Source organism: Schistocerca gregaria, chromosome X (genome assembly GCF_023897955.1).
Source record: "Schistocerca gregaria isolate iqSchGreg1 chromosome X, iqSchGreg1.2, whole genome shotgun sequence".
NCBI classification, from domain to species: domain Eukaryota; kingdom Metazoa; phylum Arthropoda; class Insecta; order Orthoptera; family Acrididae; genus Schistocerca; species Schistocerca gregaria.
In genome coordinates this window covers 249586727-249611837 of record NC_064931.1, presented here as the reverse complement: position 1 = coordinate 249611837, position 25111 = coordinate 249586727, and the positions used below count along the sequence as shown (strand labels likewise).

General features: G+C 42.0%; 1 protein-coding gene across 3 annotated transcripts in view; it reads right to left on the bottom strand.

Moving 5' to 3' along the window:
* LOC126299027 (uncharacterized) overlaps positions 1 to 25111 on the bottom strand; it is an 84833-nt gene that overhangs the window by 14003 nt on the left and 45719 nt on the right. For all 3 annotated transcript variants that reach the window (XR_007552707.1, XM_049990669.1, XM_049990670.1), the window contains one exon: positions 17438 to 17656. Coding sequence is in view for 2 of the 3 variants with exons in the window: in XM_049990669.1 (XP_049846626.1) it covers positions 17502 to 17656 (155 nt within the window). In the remaining variant the exon portion in view is untranslated. The remainder of the gene's footprint in view (positions 1 to 17437; positions 17657 to 25111) is intronic.

The following is a 25111-nucleotide window of genomic DNA, read 5'->3' as shown; positions in this document are numbered from 1 at the left end:
AATTGCAGTTTCTTCAACACTGCTTTTCTGCAATTTTTCCAGTAGCTGCTATCAGGAGAGGCGAGTGCAGCAACTACCTAAGAAACGAGGTAGGTGGATTTTCTTTCAGGGAAAGGAAACTGCGCGATAAGAGCCTGACCCGTCGCAAGTGGTGCATCGGCCCGGGAAATAAAAATAGTAAATTCCAAGGAATTTCAAAAAAAGCAGTAGTGACAATTACCGGACAATACAGAAGTGCTCGCTGTGTGTAGGAACTGTGTAGCGTACAAATTGATATCGCCACGTGAATAGGAAGGACAGTGAAAGTGTCCGTGAACTGTAATGTGTTGTACGGAACGGAAGAATTTTTCGGTGACTACGCGCCGATTGGAATAGCAGTCTACGACGGCGTCTGGCAGACGACGAGCTACGGAGACTACGCAGAGGCGACGACAGCAGTGGCAGTTGGCAGCGCTGATTCGAGCGGGGGCCCGGAAACTGGTACAGCATTGCAGTGTATGGTGAACGGACCCGCAGTTTCATCTAGCAGCAACGCAGCACGCCGAAGCACAAAGTTAAGTACAGTGCTTTTGAAAACTTTGTGTGTTTGTGGAGTCAAACTGAGAAAAATGGCTGAGTTTCAACCAAGTGACAAGAAGGCGGAACTAAGTTGTGATAGTGGGATGGAGACAGGGGAAAATGACCCCATGAATTTTAGTTTAGACGTGTCTCAACCCAATTTCAGTAGTAGTTTGACTGATTCATCCTATGTTAATTATAGTTTGGAGTCAGATCCAAATATGTCAGTGCCCAGTGAGTTACAGTTACCCATGCCGGTAGTTAATGTTAATAGGGACATTGTATCAGCAAATGAGGGGGCGAAGGATAATGTCGCCAGTATGCTGATGAATCTATTAACTAAGATGAACGTGTTGGATTCCAATATGTCAAGTAAGATGGATTCCAGTATGTCAAAAATGGATTCCAGTATATCAAAATTGGAAACTAATATGTCACAAATGGAAACTAATATGTCAAGTAAAATGGATTCAAAAATGTCTAAATTAGGATCTGATTTAAGTAATGAGATGACTAAAATGGGCGCTGATTTAGATTCCAAAATATCCGATCTCAGAGACTGTTGGAAGCAAGATTTAGCAGTGCTCAGTAGTAAAGTAAATGTTGAAATACAGCAGGTTAAACTAGAATGTACAGAAAATATTGTTCAAGTGCAAAGTGAATTGACGACACGAATCGAACAGGTTACTGAGGATCAACAGCAATTTAAATCCCATGTTGATGCAGAATTAGATAAAGTATGTGAGCACATAAAAGTGGTAGAGAATTCCAATGAAATTAATCATGCCACCTTAGAATGTAAAGTAAATGATACCAAAATTCGGTGTGAGAAACTTGGAGAGCAAGTTGTAAATAAGGTCAATAATTTAGAGACTCACATAAGCCATTTCAGTGAAAGTGTGAATGAGCAACTTTGTGGGCATGAATGCAGACTAACCAAAGTAGAACAGTGTGTTTCTAACCATAGTGGTAGTATAATTTCCAGTGGAATAATTGAATCTACCGAGGTTGCGTATGTTACCCACAGACAGTTTTTAAAATTTGACCCAAGTAAGAACATGCACCCCAGAGAATTTTGGAACGATTTTGAAGACGTTTTGCCGAAAGTATGGAGCGATAAACAAAAGATAGGCTTTATCACTTCAAATTTGATGGGAGAGGCCAGAGTATGGGGGAATTTAGCCTCTGAAAAATACGCGAAATTGTCAGAATTTAAATTAGCGTTCTTTGAGGAATACTGGGGAAAGAGAAAGCAGATGGATGTTCTTAATCGGTTCTGGTCGGGAGAGAAGTATGACCCCAAGAGAGAGGGCATCAAACGATTTGTTCAAAGGTGGGTAACAACTCTGTCCTACCTTAGTAATAAGTTAGAAACAGAACAGATCATATTAGGGGTAGAAAATAAGCTACCGTGGAACTGGAAAACTAAGATCATATCTGCGCCCCGAGATAACATTGACAAGTTCGTACAGTATTTAGAAAGGGTTGAATCCGTCCAAAAAGAAGAAGAAAACATGAGGGAGCATCGCCCGCCTGCTAGGCAGAATGACAATCGCGCGGATGTAAACATTAATAGGATGGGTGTTCAGAGAGGCGGCGGATACCGTGGCAGTTCACGTGGTAGAGGAAGAACATATGTTAACAGGTTCAATGAACGCGAGCAGTATGACAGCGGCCGACAGATGTCAGGAGGTGAGGCGGTCAGCTGGAGGCATAGTGATGACGCACCGCGCTCGGAAAACCATTAATTGTCTACGAGTGTGCTGGCGATCGTAGGCAACAGCGTTTAAAGTTAAATCCGCTGGCAAAACCATTCATAAGAAAGCAGCCTGAACGACCACCTAACATAAATGTTGTTGCTACAAAATTTAGGGAGGATAACGTAAAACAGACAGAGATAGTAGCTTTAAGTCAAGTGGAGGTTAATGAACCAATTAACTGTAAGAATAATCATAAGAAGCCACTTATTGAAGAACTAAGTACTAGTTATAAGGGTAATAATCAGAAAGACATTATGCACAGTAAAACTAATGAAGAGCTGTCGGATAGGGGTGAGAACAGTAATAATGGCAGGGTTGTGACTGTGCTTGATAAGATAATTGATGTTGTAGATAGTTACGAAGAAGAGGATAGATTAGAGGAGGAGGTAGAGGTTAATGACGACGCCTTGGATAGGGTCGTAGAAAAGGAGGTTAATGAGAAAGAGGGGGAAACATTGGAAAAATGTTTTGACTTAGCAATAGTGGATAGGCTAATAGGAGCTGCCACTAGAATTGAGGGTGATAATAAGCATGAAATAAACCCTGTAAGTGTGAATGTGATTGCCACCCAAAAGACAGGCTTCGAAAGGAGAGAAATTGTGCAAGATTTATTGGAGGAAGCAGAACCCAAAATAAATAAAGAGTACTTAGGGCAACCGATAGTAGAGCTAAGAGTATTAAATGAACCAGTTAAATGTTTGATAGATACTGGATCGGAAGTCTGTGCAGTATCCCAGAACTTGGTAAATGAACTCCCTAACAGTAAACAGATTGTTAAGATGCCAGTAAGTGGCTTGAACATTGTAGTAGCAACCGGTAAGACTAAGAAGACAGTAAAACAGGAAGTGTTTCTACCCATAGCATTTAAGGAAGTAAAAATAAGACAGAACTTCTTAGTTATAAATGGACTGAGTGTAGACATATTGGTGGGGGCTGACTTTTTGAATAAATATGAAGGATGGGTGAATTTTTCTACCAATGATGTTATGGTAAAAATTAAGGGTAAACTAATTACTATACCTTTCATCGGTAAGCAGCTATGTGAGGATCCTGAGCAGAATGATTTTCCTATATGTATTTGTAAAACAGAGAAATTCTTGGAGGGCTATAATGAGTACGGTGGCAAAAAAGTAGAGGATCCGTCTGAGCTTGTGAGTGTCAGAAATAGGATCGAGGAGAAATTACTAGAATTAATTGATATTGATGAAGCAAGGAAAAACGATTTAAGACAAATACTAGTCAAACATGCCGAGGTTTTCTCAGATCAACCAGGGCTAGTAAAGGATTATGAGTGTTTTTTGACAGTGCAGAAAGACGCTCATTTCTTCAAAAAACCATTTGCAATCCCAGAAGTACATAAGGAGGCAGTACGTGACTTAATTCAAAATATGTTAGAGTGGGGAATTATTGAAAGGGCTGTTAGTGTGTACAATAACCCGCTAGTCATAGTTCCTAAGAAGGATGGCTCAATTAGACTAGTGTTGGATGCTCGAGCATTAAACAAAATAGTACTACCTGAGAGTGACCGTCCGGAGAATATTGAAGAACTGCTACAAAAGTTTAAAGGTGCTAAGTTCTTTACATCCATGGATGTGACCTGTGGATATTGGAACCTACCGTTAGCAAAGGAATCAAGAAAGTACACGGCATTCTTATTCGAAGGTAGATGTTATCAGTATAAGGTGGTGCCGTTTGGTTTAAATATAAGTGTATGTGCCTTTGTAAGAGCTATGTCGCAGGTATTAGGGGACTATCTACTAAGAAGAATTACAGTGTATGTAGACGACGTTTTGATATCGACACCAACGTGGGAGGAACACTGTAGGTTATTGGATGAAGTATTGAGGGCCATAAAATTGGGGGGTATGAAATTGAAGCTAGACAAAACTGAATTTGTGAAGAAAGAAATTAAATTCTTGGGGCACATAGTGAGTGGCGATGGTATCATGCCGGATCCAGAAAAGATTAGAGCAATAAGGGATTATGCTGCACCTACAACACGTAAAGCATTAAAGGGGATGTTTGGTTTGTTTGGGTTTTATAGAAAATTTGTGTCTGGACAATTATTCAATGCACCGTGCCTGCGAGAACTCTTAAAGAAAAATGTAGTTTATAAATGGACTTCTGAGTGTCAGAAGGCGTTTGAAGAATTGAAAGAAGCTCTTATTAATAGTAAGATTTTGAACCATCCCGATTTTTCGAAACCATTTTGTCTGGGATCTGATGCTTGTGGTTACGGGTTAGGAGTTTAACTATTTCAGTTGGAAAAAGAAGGAGAAGAGGAAGTCCACAAGACCATAGCCTTTGCGAGCAGGTCATTGCAACAATCCGAGAAAAATTATAGTATATCTGAACTTGAAGCATTAGCTGTTATTTTCGGCCTGCAAAAATTTGAAAAGTACCTTTTAGGACATGAAATTTGGATCTACACAGACCATAGTGCCCTTACATATTTAGACTCATGTCAGCTAAAACATGCTAGATTAAGAAGGTGGTCCCTGTATTTACAGCAATTTAATTATAAGATGATATACATTAAGGGTTCCGAGAACATCGTGGCGGACGCCTTATCAAGAAGTGTGAAAGATACAGGACAAGAAGGGAAATCTTTAAGAAATACCGATAATAATGAAGTAATGTTGGCCATCATGCAGCTCCAGGACGATGGCTTAATTAAGCGCATTTGTAAGAACCTACGGAGGGAACAGAACCAGGATGACAACATTAAATTAGTAAAGAGTAGATTAGGTCATCCAGACTACCCAAAATTACTGGTCTACTATAAAGTGCATAAAGATGTCTTATTTAGGCGCAGGAAAGACAGTGAGGAGAATTGGAAAATATGTTTTCCGGAGCAACATGTAGATGCACTTATAGACTACGTACATTGTAAGTATGGGCATTATGGCGCTCGTAAATGTATAGCTAAGTTAAGTGAAGTGGTAATTTTTGATAATATGTGGAGAAGGGTGCAACAGCGATTAGAATCCTGTGATCGTTGCCAGAAAGTTAGGGCCAACAATAGAACTATCCAAGGACAGATGTATTCAGTAGAACCACAAAATCGGCTGGATTTAGTAGCTGTAGATTTATTTGGTCCACTACCAATGTCTAGAGGGGGATGTGAATATGTGTTTGTGATGGTGGATGGGTTTACTAAGTATGTAAAATTTTACCCAATTAAGAAAGCCAACTCTAAAGTATTAGTGAATAAGTTGGAGAAGGACTATTTTGGGAAGATAGGAGTGCCAAAGGCAATATTGTCAGACAATGGGCCCCAGTTTATCTCTAAGAAATTTAGTGAATGTTTACAACAGAGAGGTATCGATCACATAAAAATCTCCGCGTACTTTCCTCACGGGAACATGTGTGAGCGAATTATGAAGGAGTTAAACAGATTGTGTAGAACATATTGTCATAAAAAACACTCCGCTTGGGCCAATTATATTGAATACTTCGAAGAAGTAATAAACCATCTGAAGCATGAAGCCACAGGATATGCACCAGTAGAGCTAATGTGTGACATTAGGCCGAATAATATTTTATTCGACCTGGTCGAGTTTCCAAATCTCACAGACATAGCCATCGAAGAGAAGGAGAGACTGGCACGTATTAATATAAGAAAGAAGGCCCTGGAAAGAAAGAGAAGGCATGACGCAAGAGCTGATCCCACTAGTTTTCAGGTAGGGGATCTAGTGCTAGTGAAAACTAGGGAAAGATCTAAGAAACTTACGTCAGAAACAAAGAAGTTTACCGATGAGTACGTGGGCCCATTTAGAATCGTAGAGAAGCCTCACCCAAATGCTTATAGACTGGAGTTTGTGAAATCACATAAGGTGTTAGGGCTTAGGAACATTGTGGATTTGAAAAGATATGTTCAAAAGAGAGACGTGGCCAGGAGTGAGTAGATTACCTCAGAGAGCTTTGCACTCTTTGCAGAGCTAAGTGCGTGACGAGCACTAGGTCTCGAGTCGTTTGACAATATTTCTTCCACTTTCTTTTCCGTATTGTCAACCTACCTCTTCTTTCATTCAGAACTAAAATTCTATCGTCTTTCCTTCTTCTCTATCGTAGTTTTTAAGTGATAAAGTGTTTAAGTAATGAGTAGGAAAGAACCTCAGTGCAGTATAGGTTAAGCGTAAGGAATGAGTGTAAGAGAAAATCAAAAAGGATTAAGATACCTCAGATAAGTAATAAGTCTCAGTAAAGTAAATGTTTGGCCTAAGGTGTGAGTAATGCCCTTAGAAAGGTAAAATAACTAAGAAATGTAAGAGCCTCAGAAAATATGGTGACGAACATTGAAGCTGTTTGTTAAGTAACAGAACGATATGTTAAGACGTAGCATTAAGCTAATGTTTAGGAAAGGAAATGGAGCAGTACAGCAAAACTGTCTGTTCAATGAAGTCAGAGCCTCAGGAGGTGATTTAGTGGTAAAATGAGTAAAGGTACAGTGCAACAAGGTTGACTGTCAAAGGGGTAAAGGAAGTTAAGTTAAAGGGACAGTGCAGCAGGACTGACTGTCAAATGAAGAGAAATATGTGAGAAAAGGAGAAAGAATGAGCATAGTGTTTGGCTAGCTCGATATTAGGAAAAAGTGAGGCTACGAAGGTGAGTAAATAAAAAGCTTAATGTTGGTAACCAGAGGTGGCGTTTGTTGGTAAACAGAGGAGATGTTTGTAAACAAAAGGAAGTGAGGCTACGAATGTAAACAGGGCTGAGGCGACGTTGGTAACTCAGGAGGTGGATGTATGTTAGAAAGTATGGGTAACGAGGTTTCGCAGATTAGTAGGAAACGCTTTAACAAATACTAACCTGAGTGGGTGAAGTATGAGTATGAGAGTTGTAAATTAAACCCGAATGTGACTAGAGAAAACCTGATGTTGACAAGAAATTGAAGTAACTCCAGATATGTGAGATGAGGAAAGTACCCATGACATCGATTCCATTTTTGACCAGAGACACACAAAGCTCCCCAAGTTTGTCGTAGAGATTAGTATAAGGATTGTAGTGTTGATAAATGAATAAGTAAATATGTATTTTTCAGTGTTTAATTTATGATACAGGACTACAGGAGATTGCCTGGAGACAGAATTGTAATATTGATAATTTTGTGTATATTTTATATTGTTGTGTATTGTACAGGAACTGGAGAGTCACCAGTGCTGGCGGAGATTTATTATGTATTTGTGAACTATTTGTAGGAATTGTTTTTCTTAGTATTTCTTATGTAACCATAACTTGTTTGATTATGAGATGAAGAAGTAATTAAAGAGTAAATGTGCCACTTCGGTACTGCATTAGGAAAGTCAATTCACTTTTCACTTAAAAAAAAAAAAAAAAAAAATTTTGAAAATTGTACATACTGTAAAGTAAATTTTATCAAAAATATGAGACTTTAGAGTCAAGCAGATAGCGCCATTTATCGCTGCTGTAGGTTAAGACGTAGCAGTTAGAAAGGGAACTGAGGCCAGCTGATGTTTCAGGTGCGCCGAAGTAAACAGAGGTGGTAGCACGAGACTTGAAATGGACCTCCCAAGCAGGACCCGGTCGAACTACGAGTGCTATCAAAATCTTAAGTGTAAGTGGTAAAAAAGTGACGCTCACAATAGCGATAGTAGTGTTAGTGTGCGTGTGACGTACATCAAGATAGTATTTAGGTTTGTTTTCTCTTTCAGGAATTTGTAAATAGAATTTTGTAATCTGAAAAAATTTTTTTGAATGATGATAAAAGTGCATGTTTAGATATAAGATGTTTTGTAGGTCGTCAGCCCTAGGTATAAGTGGATGATTGATGTACAGGAACTATAAATGTTAAATAGCTGTTTGAGTAAATCTTTAATAGAAATTTTTTTAGAAAACTAAAAGTTTGTCATGAATGAAAAAATTTAGTTTCCTCAGGAGGTGTGTGGCGTCGCAACTAGTGCGAGCGCACAGTTTTCTATCAAATATTTACTGTGAAATGTAGACAGACTGTAAAGTAGCCATCAGATTAGCATATGTGCTGTAGCGGGCAGATTACCGGTGTCCGTTCGTCTGACGTCACGACCATATGGCATGTCTGTACCGTGAGAATGTAAGACCTGTGCGCTAACTAGCCGCGTGTATAACGTGGAACTTTCATCTTTAATAACTTCTAACTGAGGAACCTGAGGAAATTAAAAGTTAATATACTAGTTTCTGTTATGAATAAAAATAAGTCATCCAAATTTGAGCTTTGAAACCTGCATATTTTGGAAATTAGAAAAATCTTACAGAAAACGCAAATTTCTACAATTTTCGAGTCTAAATAAATACCATTATGTATAGATCACCTTCAGTGACCATCCAACTATGAAACAAAATCACCTTCCGTGCTTTTGTATTTATTTTGAGAATTTTACTTTTAGAAATTCACCTATAACTTTGTTAAAACCATAAATGTTTTGAATTTTTGTGAACAGTTATTTTATATGAGTAGGTGAGAGTGAATGAGTGTGCCTGAGTGAATGAAAGAGGGACATTCGCCATTCTTTGCAAGTGTATAAAATCTAGGTTGGAACTCGCAAGTGTTCAGACGATGTAACCGTGGGAACAGAGTCGCCAGTGGTTCCCCATCTTAGTGAATGTCGGATGTCCAAGAGTGTATGGTATTGTACAAGCAGCCAGAACGTTCGCGAGTATTTAAATAATTTCTGGAAATAAAGTAAAGTCTAGTTTTCCTTTCGGTTTGTTAAATTATACAGTAAATTTTGTGTAACAAGAAATCATGACGTAAATGATTCAGAAGTCATGACTGGTGCGTGCTAGATCTTGGCGCGAGGCGCACCCAAAGAGTTAATTCTGATTGGCTGTGTGATGTGTGAGCCAATGAGATGCGAGGACGGTTAGCAGACTAGGAGAGTGAGTCGCGAGTGGATGAGGAGTCGCGAAGGAACTGTGATCGAGAAGAGACATGCTTGATGTGTCCTCGCGAATAATGTGTAAAATGAAGTCATAAAACGGCTTCATCGGTTCGGTACTGTGCGATTTGAGACTGGAAGAGTCCAGTAACGCGTAGTGTGAGTTTGAGCGAGTTGTGACTTTTCGTTCCGCGAAAGACGCGAGTAACTTTAATAATTAAAAGCGTGGCGGTACTTCGTAAACTTTTACTAAGTGCTTATGGCGAGCATTAACGTTAAAAAACGAACTATTATTGAACATCGACTGCAAACGTGTATGTTAGAAAATCGTCTGTGTTGCAGTTAAGTAAATTCCGTAACTTTGAAAGCTAATTCTGGCGGGGTTTGAGTGTGGATAGAATTGTGAACTGAACTTTCTTCAAACGTAGATTAGCGGGCTGATGATCAGGCTTAAAGACAATAAAGAGCTTAAATAGAATTACCAACTTCGCGTTCTCGTTTGAGTAAACAATTACTACCATTCCAATAACTCAATTTATTTAGGAAGATTGCTCATAGATTGTATTTCAGCAAACATGTATCGCGGCCTCCGGTGAGCGGCTATTAAATTGCAGTTTCTTCAACACTGCTTTTCTGCAATTTTTCCAGTAGCTGCTATCAGGAGAGGCGAGTGCAGCAACTACCTAAGAAACGAGGTAGGTGGATTTTCTTTCAGGGAAAGGAAACTGCGCGATAAGAGCCTGACCCGTCGCAGGTGGTAATGGGCAGAGCTTGAAACCTCAGCCAAAAGTGGCCAAAGGCGTTGGAGACACCCACAGGGTCCACAAATACCTCATTACCTGAATTCAGGCCAGGCATTGAGGAGTAGGCCTTAATGCCCGACAGCTGGTGCAGGCCACCCCAGCTTGTGGGACATGGCGATGGGCTGTGGTGCAGGAGACTAACGACACATGGGAAATGGTCGCTCGAATAGGTGTCAGAAAGGACATACCACTCGAACAGACTGGCAAGATTGGTAGAACAGATCAAGAGGTCCAAGTGGGAGTAGGTATGAGTAGAGTCCGAGAGGAAAGTTGGGGCTCTAGTATTGAGGCAGACAAGATTGACATGGTGGAAAACATCCACCAAGAGGGAGCTTCTCTGACAGGATGCAGGAGAACCCCAAAGGGCATGATGGGCATTGAAGTCGCCAAACAAAAACGGCGGAGGAAGCTGAGCAATCAGGTGTATCATGTCAGCCCGACTAACTGCAGGTTATGGAGTGTAGACAGTACAAACAGAAAAAGTAAAGGCAGAAAGAGTAATACGGACAGCTATTCCTTTGAGTGGGGTGGTCGACGGGATGAGATGGGATGGGATGGTAATAGACACCGTCCCAAACGAGCAACATGAACCCACCATGAGCTGGAATACCGTCTACAGGGGTTAGGTCAGATCGCTCGGAGGTATAGTGGGTAAAAGCAATACGGTCAGTTGGGTGTAACTTCGTTTCCTGGAGACTAATGACAAGCAGACAGTGCAGGCAGAGGAGCAGTTTAATTCCTCCCGATTAGATCGAATACCTCATGTTCCAATGTAACAGAGCCATAGTGAGTCAGAGAAAGGGGGGACAGAACGGGGGAAGAGATGGTCACCTTGACATCTGCAGAGGGCCAGGTTTCGAGGGAACATCGTTACAACTGTCGAGAGTCAGATCCTGTTCCATCAAGTCGTCGCCAGCTGCGGCCACATTACTGAGTTGCGCGCAGGAGGGGGCAGCATTGTCCGTTGCCGACAGGCATGCTGAGCACCTGGCAGCAGAGCATCCTGACAAAACTGAGGATGGCCAGGAGCAGCGACTGTATGATGGAGCATCAGACGAAATGCACCGGAGTGGAGAGGGGGATAAAGACTTTCTTTCAGGCCTTCTTGGAAGACCAATGAGTCAAAGGGATGGTAGGCAGTGGGGGCTGGACCCAAAGAAAGTCCTCACGCTCAGGGTCCGTTTTTAAACGCCGGACTTCAGAAGCCTGTAGAACATTCCCCTTGAAGGTGAGGATAAAGGCCCCAGTGTCGACGCAACGATCTTTCGGGCCACGCTGGACTCACTGGACGAAATTTACACCATGGTGCTCCAGGTTGGCACTGAGCTGCTCCTCAGATTGCAGCAGGAGGTCCCGATGGGAAATAATCTTGTATGTCCTATTGAGTGCCAGACTTGGGACAATGGACACTGGGATGTCCCCTACTCCGTCGCATGCCTGGAGCACCACTGACTGTAACGGAGGTGGTCTTTATGAGAATGGACCCCAAACGCATTTTACTAAGAGCCTCGATTTCTTCTAAGATATCCTCGATGTGCTGTACGAAGAACATGGGCTTTGATGTGGCAAACGTCCCCTCATCGGTCTGAGAACAGACTAAATAGCGGGGGAAGCATTTCGCCCCAAGCCAGCAGGCCTGTCCTTCCTCCCAGGGAGTGGCCAAGGAGAAAAGGCAGAAGTGCCAGAACCAGAGACAGAGCCAGAGCCTTTCCTCTTAGACGCCGCTGCAGAGTGACCTGATGCATGTTGACGTTTCATCTGCGAAACGTCTGCCCCGATACCACCCCCTCCGACCAGTGGCTCTCCCCACTGGCGCCACCCAGCCTCAGCAAGGGCCACCTGGCAGGATGACCGTTTCCAGGAGTCCTGATGACCCAGGTTGACAGGCATCTACTCCTTGGCTTACGTGGGGAGGGTGCAGCTCAGGTATCAGCAGTACAATCCCTGTGTTGTCAGGGGGGTTCAAACTAGAGGGTACATGACGACCCCACCACAACAGGCTGGCTACCGTGCTGTATTTCGGGTACCATGGGAAGTCCATGATCGAAGGTGTAGATGGGGATGCACAACAGGCGTAACCTGTGCAACCCATCAGGAGTTTAGGCCCAAATTGATGAACAGTGGGTGCAGTTACGATGCCATTACAACGATTAGCGTCAATGTCTTGGTGTATCAACGGTCCTCAGTTCACTAAGTATGGTGTCCTTCCCCAAAAGGCTCTTACTTCTGTAGAATTTTGAAAAACGGAGGTCAAACCCCAATGGGGACCATCACATTGAAGGCCGAAATGGTTGAAACTCCTTTTAGTCACCTCTTACAACAGGCAGGAATACCTCAGGCCTATTCTTACCCCAGACCCGCAGAGGGGGAAATACCCACGGGGGGGGGGGGGGGGGGGCACCTCAGGTGGTATTGCAGACATCTGGAACATTGATATGTAACCAGCATGCCCTCTTCAATTGGTGAAGACGAGGGAGCCATGTCAACCAGGCATTGAAGAGCAGACCCAGGAAGTGATAGGTGTCCATCACCTCGAGGGACTGGCCATCAATGAACAGGTCTTGATAGGGATGGACTGTATGACAATGGCAGAAATGCATTACGCACAACTTGGCCACTGAAAACTGAAAGCCATGGGAGAGGGCCAAAGATTACACCAGGTAGATTGCCCCCTGAAGACTGCGTTCTGCAGTGCCCATGACAGAGGAAGCAACAGATTCAAAAATTGTCAGCATACAAAGAGGGGGGCACAGTCTGCCCAGCAGCTGCCACCAGTTCATTAATGGTGACGAGAAAGAGGGATGTTCAGCACAGAATCCTTTGGAATCCCATTTTCTAGCCAATGGAAAGTGCTGCAGGAGGAACCAACTTGGACCCGGAAAGAACGACAAGAAAGTTACAGATAAGAACGGGCAGAGCACCATGAAGGCCCCAGTAGTGAAGGAAGGTGAGAATGTGATGGCACCAGGAGGTGCCATAGGCCTTATGCAAGTCAAAGAAGACTGCAATGAGCTTTTGCCGATGGGCATAAGCCCGACGCATAGTAGACTCCAGGTGGCCTGAGTTATCCACTGTGGAGCAGTCACAGTAAAAACTACCTTGAGTTGATGACAAAAGGTTGCAGGACTCAAGGGTCGAAAACAACCGCTGACTCACCAGGCATTCAAGGAGCTTGCAGAGGGTGTTGGTAAGGCTAATTAGATGGCAGCTATCCAACTGAAGAGGCGGCTTCCCAGGGTTCAACACCAGACTAACAATGCTTTCCTGCCACTGGGTAGGAAGTAACCCCCCCCCCCCCCCCTCACTCCACAGATGGTTGAAAAGCATCATTATGCAACGGTTGCCAGCCAGCAATAAGTGTTGGAGCATTTGGTTATGCATCTAATCCGGTCCAGGAGCTATATCGGGACAAAGGGCAAGGGTGCTGGTGAATTCCCACTCTCTAAATGGGGCATTGTAAGGCTCCAAGCAACAAGAAACTAAAGACAAAGGCAGCCGTTCCGAGTGATCTTTCAGGAGAAGGAACGTGGGCAGATACTGAGTTGATGCAGATGCTTGCGCAAAGTGTTGAGCGAAATACTCTGCAACAAAGTCCAGATGGGTAAGTACAACAGCATGCACAGAAATTCCTGCAATGCTGGTAGGACAACGATGGCCAAAAATTCGCTGCAGTTTCACCCAGACATGTAAAGAGGGGGTGATGGTCCTATGGCAGCAACATATCATTCCCAGAAAATCCATTTCTGAGATTTGATTAGGTAACGGGTCTGCGTGCAGAATCGTTCAGAGGTCAGAAGAAGAGCAGTAGAATGGTGCCACTGAGCATTGAAGAGCACAGCAGTGGTATTATGGCCACAGGTATTTCTGGAGTCTACCAAGGGACCATCATCTGATTGGGGGGGGGGGGGGGGGACCTGAGGAAGAAGTGATGGCTGAAACAGCTGTGGCATGAATGGTGGCAGCCAAAGTCTGTGTAGACTCATCAATACTACTGTGTGGTAGTACAGGGGGGATGTTGGTAGAGAAGAAGACACCCCAATCAGCTTTAGAGAAGGCTGACCTGGGAGGATGACAGATACACTGAAGGAAGCTCAAACCTGTCAGGTAATGATCGCTGTAACATAAGTCACCGTGGACACCCCACTGAATGAAGGGAAGGTGGCTGGGACTGCAGATGGATAGGCCAATGGCAGAGAGAGACTGCCATGTGCCACACTGAAGTGTGCAGGAGCACCAGTATTTGGTAGACAGAAGACAAGCCCTGCCAGAACATCTTCAACTGTCCTGGCCAGGGCAGCAGTCTTGACTCCCCGAAAGAGGCTTGTGGGCATTAAAATCCCTTAGAAGCAGAAAGGGAGAAGGGAGTAGTTTAAGCGTGGTTAGGGCAAGGGATGTGGGTGGCCTGTCAGGCAAGAGATAGAGATTACTGATATTGTAGTGGCCAGATGGACCCTGACAGTAATTGCTTCCAGGGTGGTATGGATGAGAACCCATTTACTAACAATGCGAAAACCATCAGAAGCTCACAATGGGCCAATTCGGTTCTGACGAAGCATGGAACCCATGAAGTGTGGGTGAGTAGGAACTGAAAATTGGTCTCCTGGAGAGCAATGGAAGCAGCAGAATAGGAGGAAAAAAGGTGCTGCAACTTGGAGGTAACGCAAATAGCTATTGTAATTCCACTTAAAGATTCTCAAGCTGGAGTCCAAATGAGAAGTGAACAGACCGAAGCCGGTCATGCTGCCGAGTCGCCATCCATCACTAATAAGGATGGGGTAATGTCCATATAGGTGGGGCAGACTGTTTGTTCATTGGCTGGAGGGGGGGAAGGTGGAACGTCAGATGGTACGAGACTGGCTTTGCCCTTGTTATTGTGTTTCTGCTGCTTCTCTTGTGAAGGAAGAGAAGGGCAGACTGTAGTGATGTCCGGCATACAATGACACCTGGCAATCTTGGGGCCCACCAACTGCGTATCACGCGGCCGATGTGGAGCTGCAGATTGCCTTTCACGGGGGTGCCAGGAAGAGAAGTCCTGGGGAGCAAGCTCCAATACTGGTGGCTGCTAAAGAAGGGGAACACTTCTCCAGTGGAGGAGGCGGAGCAACACCTGAAGGGGGTGGGTATGGGTACTGATGGGGAGGGGGAGTGGGAGAGGGAGAGGGTGAGGGTGAAGGTGTGGGGCAAACTGGGTGGGGCTTGGAAGAGGAGGGGGTACAAGGGGAATGCACATAACTGAAGCAAAAATGTAAGTTAGAGGCACAGGATGGAACCGGTCATACTTTCGACAAGCCTCGGTGAAGGTAAGTCGATCTAAAGTCTTGTACTTTTGAATCCGTCATTCTTCCATGTACATCCCAGGCATGCTGGTGAGTGTAGAGGATGCTACGCATTACAATTGATGCACACTGGCGGGGCAGCACAGGCACTCCTCTCATGGAGGGGGCGCCCACAGTCACAGCAGAGGCGACCATTGGCACAGCAGGACATGCTTTAAATGCCTACGTTTTGGGCACGTCATCAGTGATGGAATGTAAGGTTTTACATCAGACCAATACACCATCACCATTACCATTACCTTCTGTGGGAGAGTATCCCCTCGAACGCCAAGATAAAGGCTTCTGCATTGGTGTGATTGTTTTTATGGCCTCGCTGTACACAGTGGGTAAATCGGACTCTTCACCGCTCAAGGTTTGCACGATTTCCTCATCAATTTGGAGAAGAACCAGATGGAAAATGATACCCTGTACCGAGTTGAAAGACTGGTGGGGTGCAACAGAATGGGATGTAACCAAGATGGTCACAAGCATAAAGGGCTGCAGATTGGGCAGCAGAAAATGTCTGTGAGAGCAAAAAATAAAACTGCATTTTACTCATGGATTCCACTTCACCATACTTCTCGTCTCCACGAAAAAGGCTTGGTCCAGGTATTGAGGGAAAGGTTTCAACCCAAGCTGGCGAGCTTGACCCTCTTCCCAAAGGGTGGCCAGGGAGGGGAAGGCCAAAGGATCAGGTGGAGAGTAATGTCTACTATCACTCAGAGATGGCCACAGAATGGCCAGGATGTTGAAGCCTGTGTCATATCATGTGCAAGGCATCCACCCTAGTACCACCCACTCCGATCAGGGGCTCGTCCTGTGGGCACCATCAAGCCACAGCAAGGGCCATCTGGCACGGCGGGCATTGCCAGGAGTTCTGATGCCTCAAAGTGATGAGTATCAACTCCTTAGCATACACAAGGCCTTAACAGCTCACATACTAGCAGTGTGACCCCTGTGTCATCAAGGGGCTCAGTCAAGTTGGTACTTAACAGCCCCACCACACTACTGGCTACCATGCTGCTGACCTAGCAGGAAGGGGGGGGGGGGGGGCAGGGTGAAAGGGGAAAAGGGAGGGGAAGGGGAGAGGAACCTGCACCATGGAAACTAGGTAGGGAGTTCATCCTCAAATGGCTCACACTGAACGGGAAATGTTGGAAATGGAGGTCAAATCCCAAGGGAACCAAAAACGCCAAAAAGGAGAGGGAAACAGCTAACTAAATAGCAAATACTGAAACAAAGCTGGGAGGATAGCCAGATCAATATAAAGAAGTCCACCAAGAGGGAAAGGAGCAAGGACAGGGAAGTAAAGGAACAGGGTTGGTAACGCAGTCTGGAAAAAGGAAGGAAAGTGCAGTAGCTCAGGGACCCCCGCACACACCACACACATACCCACAAGAGGGAATGTTGGCCCCCTGGATGGGAGGGAGGGAGGGAGGGAGGGAGGGAGGGAGGGAGGGAGGGAGGGAGGGAGGGAGGGAGGGAGGGAGGGAGGGAGGGAGTATGCAGGATAGTGGTGGCATTTCTGCTGTGCAATTCACATCTGCTGTCTGCTACTGCACATGATATGGTGCCTAAGAGAAAGTGCAAGGCTGCGTAGATACAAAGACTCTTCATCCCTAGCGGCACGCACAGTGTCACCTGTGGGTGGGCTGCTCGATGTTTTAGTAGCTGATGATATGACCAAGGTAATGCACATTGCTGGTGGATCACCATCTAGATGCATTCCACTATTGGCTGCATTTTCTAGCACAGTGAGGCTGTCAGGACATCCAGAATTGTGTGTAATGCTGCTACAATGAACACCTGCCAGTACGGCCACTGTGACTGTATCCCACCATAAATTTATTCTCGCTCACCATTTCTCTCACCCATCCAGACGTGTAGCAGCCCAGAATAGGCAAAGCCATTACAGCAATTATGGCTTAGGTTACAGATTTACCTAAGTTTGTGACAATCTAAACTACATGCAGGCTGAAATTTCTTTAACATAGCCATCTGACAGCACTGACATTTTAAGTTTCATCAGGCATAAAAATTCACTAGTTCATTAAACAAATAAGAAATCACCTACATTTTGTTTTTCTATTACAATGGAATAAATGTTAGAATTAGAGACTTACCTCTTTTAGAAGATTTGAGAAGTCCTCAACAAAAACTAAAGCAATTGTTACACGATAAAAACCATTAAGCCATGAAAGGGACATATATAAAATTATACACAAGTGGGACAATAAAGTTGGTGACAAGTCTGGAGGCATCTTTTTGATCTCTGACACAACCACTGACCAACTGAAAGCCATACTGGTCATATAGTACATCCAGCACTGGGTTGTTACAACCTGAAACAGAAACATGTCAAACCTATACTGGAAACTATTATGGTTATCTTCAGCAAAGTAACTTTACATTATGAAATATTTCAATGCACAGTGTTACATACATAACATTGTTAAATATTTAACACACTGTAACATATCTGCCAACAGTAAGTCATTATGTTAAGGACTGTGATAGGCCAAGCCCTTGAGAAACTACTTAATGTGTAAGTTGAGATGTGCAAGCTTGCCTATAACACACATCGGAAATTTCTTTTATGTTAATTGGATGCTGACAGTTTCTGTGATAAGAGTGTGCCATCTTTGTAATGTACATGGCAGAAGCCACAGGTAATTCTAGTTACCTTCCTTTAGCCAGAGGGAGTTTTGACAAGCTCTGCTGTTATGTGACACTTTTGCACACCATTTTGGTTTTGGCTGACTGCCATAAATGCAATTGCACAAATGATTCCTTCTGTAGGAGTAGATTTCCTGTGTTTTGAAATTCAAAGTTCCATAGTGGTATGATAATATGGTAAGAAAATATTTTCTTGCATTGTGACTCCAAGAGACTGGATCACCTGAAGTAACATTTAGAGTTTTACAAACATTCACACCCATATTACTGGTCCTGAAAAGCTTTTATTACTGATAAACTAAACAACATTTGAAAAAAGAACGATAGGAAATTTCCAAAGCATTCTGTGCACACTTTATCTGAACAGATGGGCACCACATCTGACACTACCAATGAGTGTAGTCACAGGAATGTGTTGGCCATGAAATTGGCCTTTCTTACATATTTGTGTAACGCATTTATCATTAAGTGTTTCTCTAGGAATGTAACTGATGTGCTTGAGCTGCACCATTCATGTAACATTTTTTTATTTTCATTGCGACATCCTGTACAAGAGCTGGAACATGTGCCAGTGTTAAATTTGTAAGTGATATTAATGCACCCAATGTATAGTTCTGTTTTACATACTTAATGGACTCTGGCTAAAATTATATAATTATACACAAATTGAGATAACAGATGACGGCACCGTTAAATAATTCAAACAGCTGGAGAAGTTTTGAGTTATGCCTTGGACTGCATTTTTAGTATGTGGTAATACATGTAACTATCAGTCTGTTGCCAGCAATACCAGCCCGCTCAATCTGTTCTGGTTCTTGTTCTTAGCATGGGTTTTTTCATGACTATTTTTCAGATGTCTACAAAATATCTGAAAATTTACTGTAAATTGGACACTTTTTGAACCAAATGCCAAGTTAGTGGAAACGAGTGGAATTCATGACAAATATTTACTTTCTATTTAACATTCCAATTTCAGTGTTCAGAGGCTTTCAGGAATATTCTGCGATGTTTAAACTTCAGTTTAACATGTTTCAGTGGATTAAAATGTGTTTCCTTTCTCACTATCTTATTCTGTACTCAATGAATAAGTCACTTTGGGTCTCAAATTGTCCATTCACTCGTTCTTTGTTCACATCATCTGTCTAAGCAGATAGACTTAGTTATTCCTCTGTCATTACTGTATTCTGTAACTCTTTGTTTAAGAATTTAGTTATAGTGCAGCTCAAGGTGTCTGCATTTTCCTAGTTGTATTTGTGAAAGCTTTTTCTCTATGTTCTGAAGTTTTTCCTAAAAAATATGCCAATGCAAAAGCAAATGCACAATAGTTAATGGCACTATGCAACTTCTTATTGCTCGATTTATATTCATTAGGATTATCTCAGTTGTGACATTTGCCAAAATTTTGATCAGTCTAAACCCAATAGTTTTGCTATCTGAGTAATTATATACCCTCAATATCTTCTAGATTTGTTGTCGATGGTGGTAAATATGAAGGGATGCAACTACATGGAAGTAGTATGAAAATGGTTTGATTAACCCTCTCCAAGGCACTTTAGTGTGAATTGTAGAATAACCATATACATAGATGTGTCATTAGTCCCGTGATCCTCTGGGTCTGAAAATATAGGCACAAGCCTAAGTTTTACCTTTGTTATATTTACATTATGTTATCCATTTTGCTGGTTGCTCAGTTCTGAAGCAGTGGATCACATTAATTGAAGCAGCTGGCTGTTTTATTTCTTAAAATAATATTAACATTCTTTACTAGGCACATGAAAAGGGTTACTAGCCCACTAAAATTCAACATTGAGAACATACAACAGGCAGTCATAAAAATTAAAATGACTGTATGTGAGCATGTGGTGCTAACTACATATATGTGAAAGATACAGAATGTTGTCCATACCAGGTTCAGGTGTGAAAAACAAACTGGGTGGCCCCTCAGGGTTAAGTTTTTGGTGAGACCCACTTACACTCTAAAGCAGACATGATATTGTCTTTAAACACAGACAAGGAAGAGTATACTGCAACAAGCTTTAATCACCCACTAAATCTGACCATGTTTTATATCCATTTTATGCCACAGATCTTGAGTACACAGAGTCCTGTAGTATGTCACAAAATGTTAGTGTTTATCCACAGATACAGGACAGTTTCTTCCTGACCTTTTAGAAATTTACTTCAGTATGTCCCATTCTGAGATGGCGTAAGCTAATACTTTCAATTTCTAAGCTTCATAGCAAAATCTGCCCCAACTTTTGGTATGTTTAATGGTCCATAGTTTAATGGAGTATGTGATATCTTTTTCCTTCCTATTACTGCATGATGTGGCAATGGATGTGTATCCTTAAGTCAGTGACAAACTAGCTGAACAAGTAACAGAGATGGAGAAAATGTAACTGCCTATCCTGTCAATTCATAACTTTGAATGCTGACCTGGCAGTGTCCAGAGAAAAGCAGTGAACGTTTCTGTATTGCATAGGACCTGCAATTGGTCATGGATGGTGGAGATCAGAGGATCTCGTTATAATGCTCGCCTATTGCTTGCAAAGCACTCACGAAGTTGGTGCATATAAAGAAATTCCACTGAGGGAAAGTCTTTACATTTTGTAGTGCTCCACAGACTGATATTAATGCTGCAGTATAAATATTAAAATCTTTCGGTACACAAAGTTGTCCCCATTTTTTGATCTTCTATATAGGTGTCTGCAGTTGACATCTCTGTACAGAATGACACAGGACTATAATATAAACAAATACCATCAGCATATAATTCTGGTGTAACTGCACTCAACTACACCATTTATCGCAATTGCAGGGAGTATAGCACTTAAAACTGAGCCCTGTAGAACTCCAGTTTCCTCACACATTTGTTCCTAAGGGCTGTGCACACCATTAAGTATACTCCACTTAAGATTACTCTGACTGACATGTCAGTGGTCGAGAAGGAAGGGGGGGGGGGGGGGATGCGCAGTGTTGCCAGCATTGTATTCGCCATGCTTCACCCAAGGCACTGCCCATACCTATGAAACAACAACACAGTGAGCACATGGCACTCTTGGACTCACTATTACTGACTGGCCGCTGGCACCAACCACGCAACTTTCTGAAATATTTTAACCAGAGGGTAAGCAATTTAAGTGAATTTCTATATGAAAACAGGTAAATTCCATCAGAAACCCCACTTGTTCAGAGCTGATGAAATGTGATTCCACTACCTATTATCTTATGTCTTGTATAAATGAAAAAGTGCAATAAAATGTCAGTGGTGTACAGTGGTCTCATAATTGTGAACTAGTTTTGTGAGAACAGTAGCAGTTTGAGGTTTTGAGAATTTGCAAATGAACTGGGAAAGGAGAGCTCCATATTCAGAACACAAACTAAGCTGCATATGAACTCTTTGTTCCAATGATTCACACAAGTTACTTGTTAGATTGATTGGTCTGCATCTATTTCCTGTTTTTAAGTGTTGTCCTAGCTTTGGTATAGGTGTTTTAATATTCTCCATTGCGATGGAAGTTCACTGTCTTGCCAAACCTTGTTAACTTTTAAAAGATTAATTTTAGTAGTTCACAAAGATAATCATTTTATTAGCTGTGTCTGGTCCCAGGGAAATAACCCTACATTTTTATGAAGCATTTATCTCCAATGTTTCTAGGCCTTTTGAGAGAGATTTGTTATTAGATTCTGCTAAAAGGCAATACTTAGTGAAAGTAGGACTGTAATTGTTAAATGCTGAAATTTCTGCACAATATATTGCTGGAAGTTCAGCAATGTCAGAGGAACTGGATGCTTATCCCCCTTCCTCGAGAATTCCCTGGATTCTATCAGTGGCTTGAAATTAATCTGCCTTAAACTGGCCCACACTTGTGAAGATGGGGTACGTACTGCCATTGAAGAAACCGGTCACTCCTTTTCTCTTTTTTCAGAAAGAGACACTCTCGACATTTTGAATGAGATTATGTTTTCACTAGAGGGTGGCACCAACGTCATCACAGAGCCCTTTCTCATTCTCTGATGGCCTCTGAAATCTACCTGCACCACAATGGAACACATTTCAATCTATGATGACCTGAAGAGTGATATCACAGCAAACAACCTCCATTATTTCTTGTGCCTTGTAGTAATTCACTGATTCTTCTCTGTAATTATTGTGATCTGCGCTTTAGTGATGGAAGCATTCCTATCTCTTTGTAGTGACAAACTGTGTGGTGTAAATTTGGGACCAATAAAAATCAGGTAATGATCACTAACACAAAGGAAGTCACAAGCATTTCATTTGACAGTAGATGCAAAGTAAAGGGTGCAGATTGTCAAATGTATTGCAAAATAGGAGCCATGGGAAGTGATCAAGGCCTAAAAATCTTCCTCTTAGTTTCCTTCTGAAAGTAATTTCACTGATTTTGGGCATTAAAATCCCAAAGAAAATGAAAGGGAACTTTAATTAGGTCTTTCATCTCTCTCTGTATGGAATCTGTCATTGCAAATGCAATTACTTTAGATTGTCATTACACTTAATTTTACTCTGATATGTACTGCTCCAAGTGTAGCATTCATAAAATATTTGTTCATTCAAGTTGTGACTTTATGAGTGTGCAGAGACCTCCAGATGCTTGTTCCAATTTTATTCCATTTTTACCATACACTTTATACTCTTAGGAGACAAAAGATGGGCTTCAAAAACCTATTTTTGTATTGCTATGCATGCTATTGACTAGTGTGTGTAATTGTCAAATTTCTTATAGTTCACAATAGGTGCCCCAACAATTCCATTGTAAAAGCACTGAAAAGGTATTGGCGCTGTCAGCAAAGATGAAGGTGATACATTGACCTGCAGGATATTCCAGTACCTCCTGTGTGGTAGGCTTTGTGTCCACATATGCTTCTGTTAAGTAGGGTTTCAGTTCCATCATAACCAATGTATTACTTCTTTTCTTATTCCTTTTTCTCTCTATTTTTTCCTTAACTTTTTGTAACTGTACATTTTGTTAAGAAGATTGCATGACATTTGTTCATATCACTGAAAGTATCTAACCAATGACTAGTATCTGTCAGCTTTATTTTGGGAGGAAGACCCTGTAGAATGTGTTTTCTTTTTGTAATGTGAGGGATATGAAGCATTTTTGCTTTATCCAGTGGGTGGCTCCTGCTGGCTACAAGATTTTAAATTGCAGTGGGTGGACATTAACATTTTTCATTTTGGTTGCATGTTCTTGGTTTATAGAAGGTAGTGGTGTAACATGAACTTCAGGGTGATAGGTTATACTGACCAGATGCATCCATTCACATTTTCCCTTGCCTCACAAAAATGAGGTTGCCATTGTCTCATATTTTTGTATTTTCTTATATTTTCAAGTACTGGGTAAGCCAGTAAACAGGACTATGGCATTTAGTACAATTTACAAAAGCAGTTGGCAAGGATAAACATTAAGTAAATTTACAGTTTCTACCTTTTGTGTCAGCAAGATGACATGTCCAAAAAAGTACTATCAAATAACAATGAACAGTGGGCTGGAAGGTTTCATGTCACACACTAGAACTGAACTTCTGGGAGAAAATTTCGTTCAAAAGCTAAGATAAGAACACCTGCATGTATTCTTTTGTCTGACTTTTTGCACCCCATGGAAAAAATTTACACTCACCATGGTAGACTAGCTCTTAGCGCTTCTGGAGTTGATGGCCTCTTTAAAGGTAACTCCTTGTACATTGTAACAATGTTACATACTGATTAACAGTCATTTTCGTGTCACCCAGACTTTCACATGTCTGGAGCACTCTAGAATGCAGCACAGTACACTGTCATAGTTCACATGTTTTTAAATTCATTTATTTCTCTATTTGCGATATGAAAAATGATTACACCATCACTCAATATCTCCATACATTCTAGTGCATGTCAGGTGTTCAATGAACAGTTTTGTTTGCAGTCTTTTGGCTTGTTCCTCTTCCCATGGGATGAAAACAGTAGGGAAAGCAGTTTGGTATTTCAATGTGAACAGCTACAATCAAACTGGACTCAAGACAGCCAAATCGGTATGACCATATTATCTATAAACAGTCTGACATGTAATCTACCAGTTTCGGTAATAGACCATCACTGAATGCAAGATGAAACAGCGCAGTTAACAACACATCCTATTTTCCTTTTATGGTGATCCAAAATCCTGGATGCCACAGTGAAACTAGTTAAAAACATAATTTTTTTGGGTAATCTGTTTTACTTTACATTCAGTGATCTATGAGCAAAATTGATACATGAGACATAGATTAAATGAAACCATTGATGTTAAAATGCATTTTCTGAAGTATTAAAACAGCTGTTCTCATCTGATGATTTACAGCTCTATTTCAATAAACCTAATACGTTACATCCTATTTCCTTTAGGTATCATGGCTATAATTGAGGAAGTAAAGGAATAGTGCAACATTAGTAAACATCAGAGTTAATGTGCTTTCCTTTACAAATTGTAAAATGAATTCAGGATGAGTGCCATGCATTCTTCACTGTCACAATATAACTGGCAACAATAAGGTTCAATAATGACCAGGACCACCTAGTAAGATAACTAACGAATTATTAATTAAATGAAAAATTTTTGCTGTTTCAGATTCATGCAGAATTGGTAGAAACAGACAAGAAAAACATAAGTCACAACAGTAAGGAGACTGATGCCAGCTTGAAATGATTTGTGGCAATGAGCCTGTAAATTAAGAGGCTCAAATGTGCCAGGGAACACAGTAAATGGACACATGAAGAGTGGAAGAAAGTGTTACTCACAGATGAATCTAAACTTGAGATGTTTGGCACCATAACGACACCTGTTTGTCGGTCTGAAGCAGAAAGAGTGGCCCAACAGTGCATTCCAGCTAGAGTTACATACAGTGGGGGGGGGGGGGGGGGGGGGGGGGTTCTATCACAGTTTGGGGTATTTTGCAGGAGATAATTGGCAACACTGAAAATATGTGTATGGACCAGAAGCACAACCACAAATCTTCAGTATCTTCACACCATGTGCATTGCACTTTATAGAGAAAGATTACATTAAAATGTAATCATGTCCAGAAACACTACATAAAAATTTCCAAGATTTAGGTCAAACCCAATATGGGACCAAAAATAA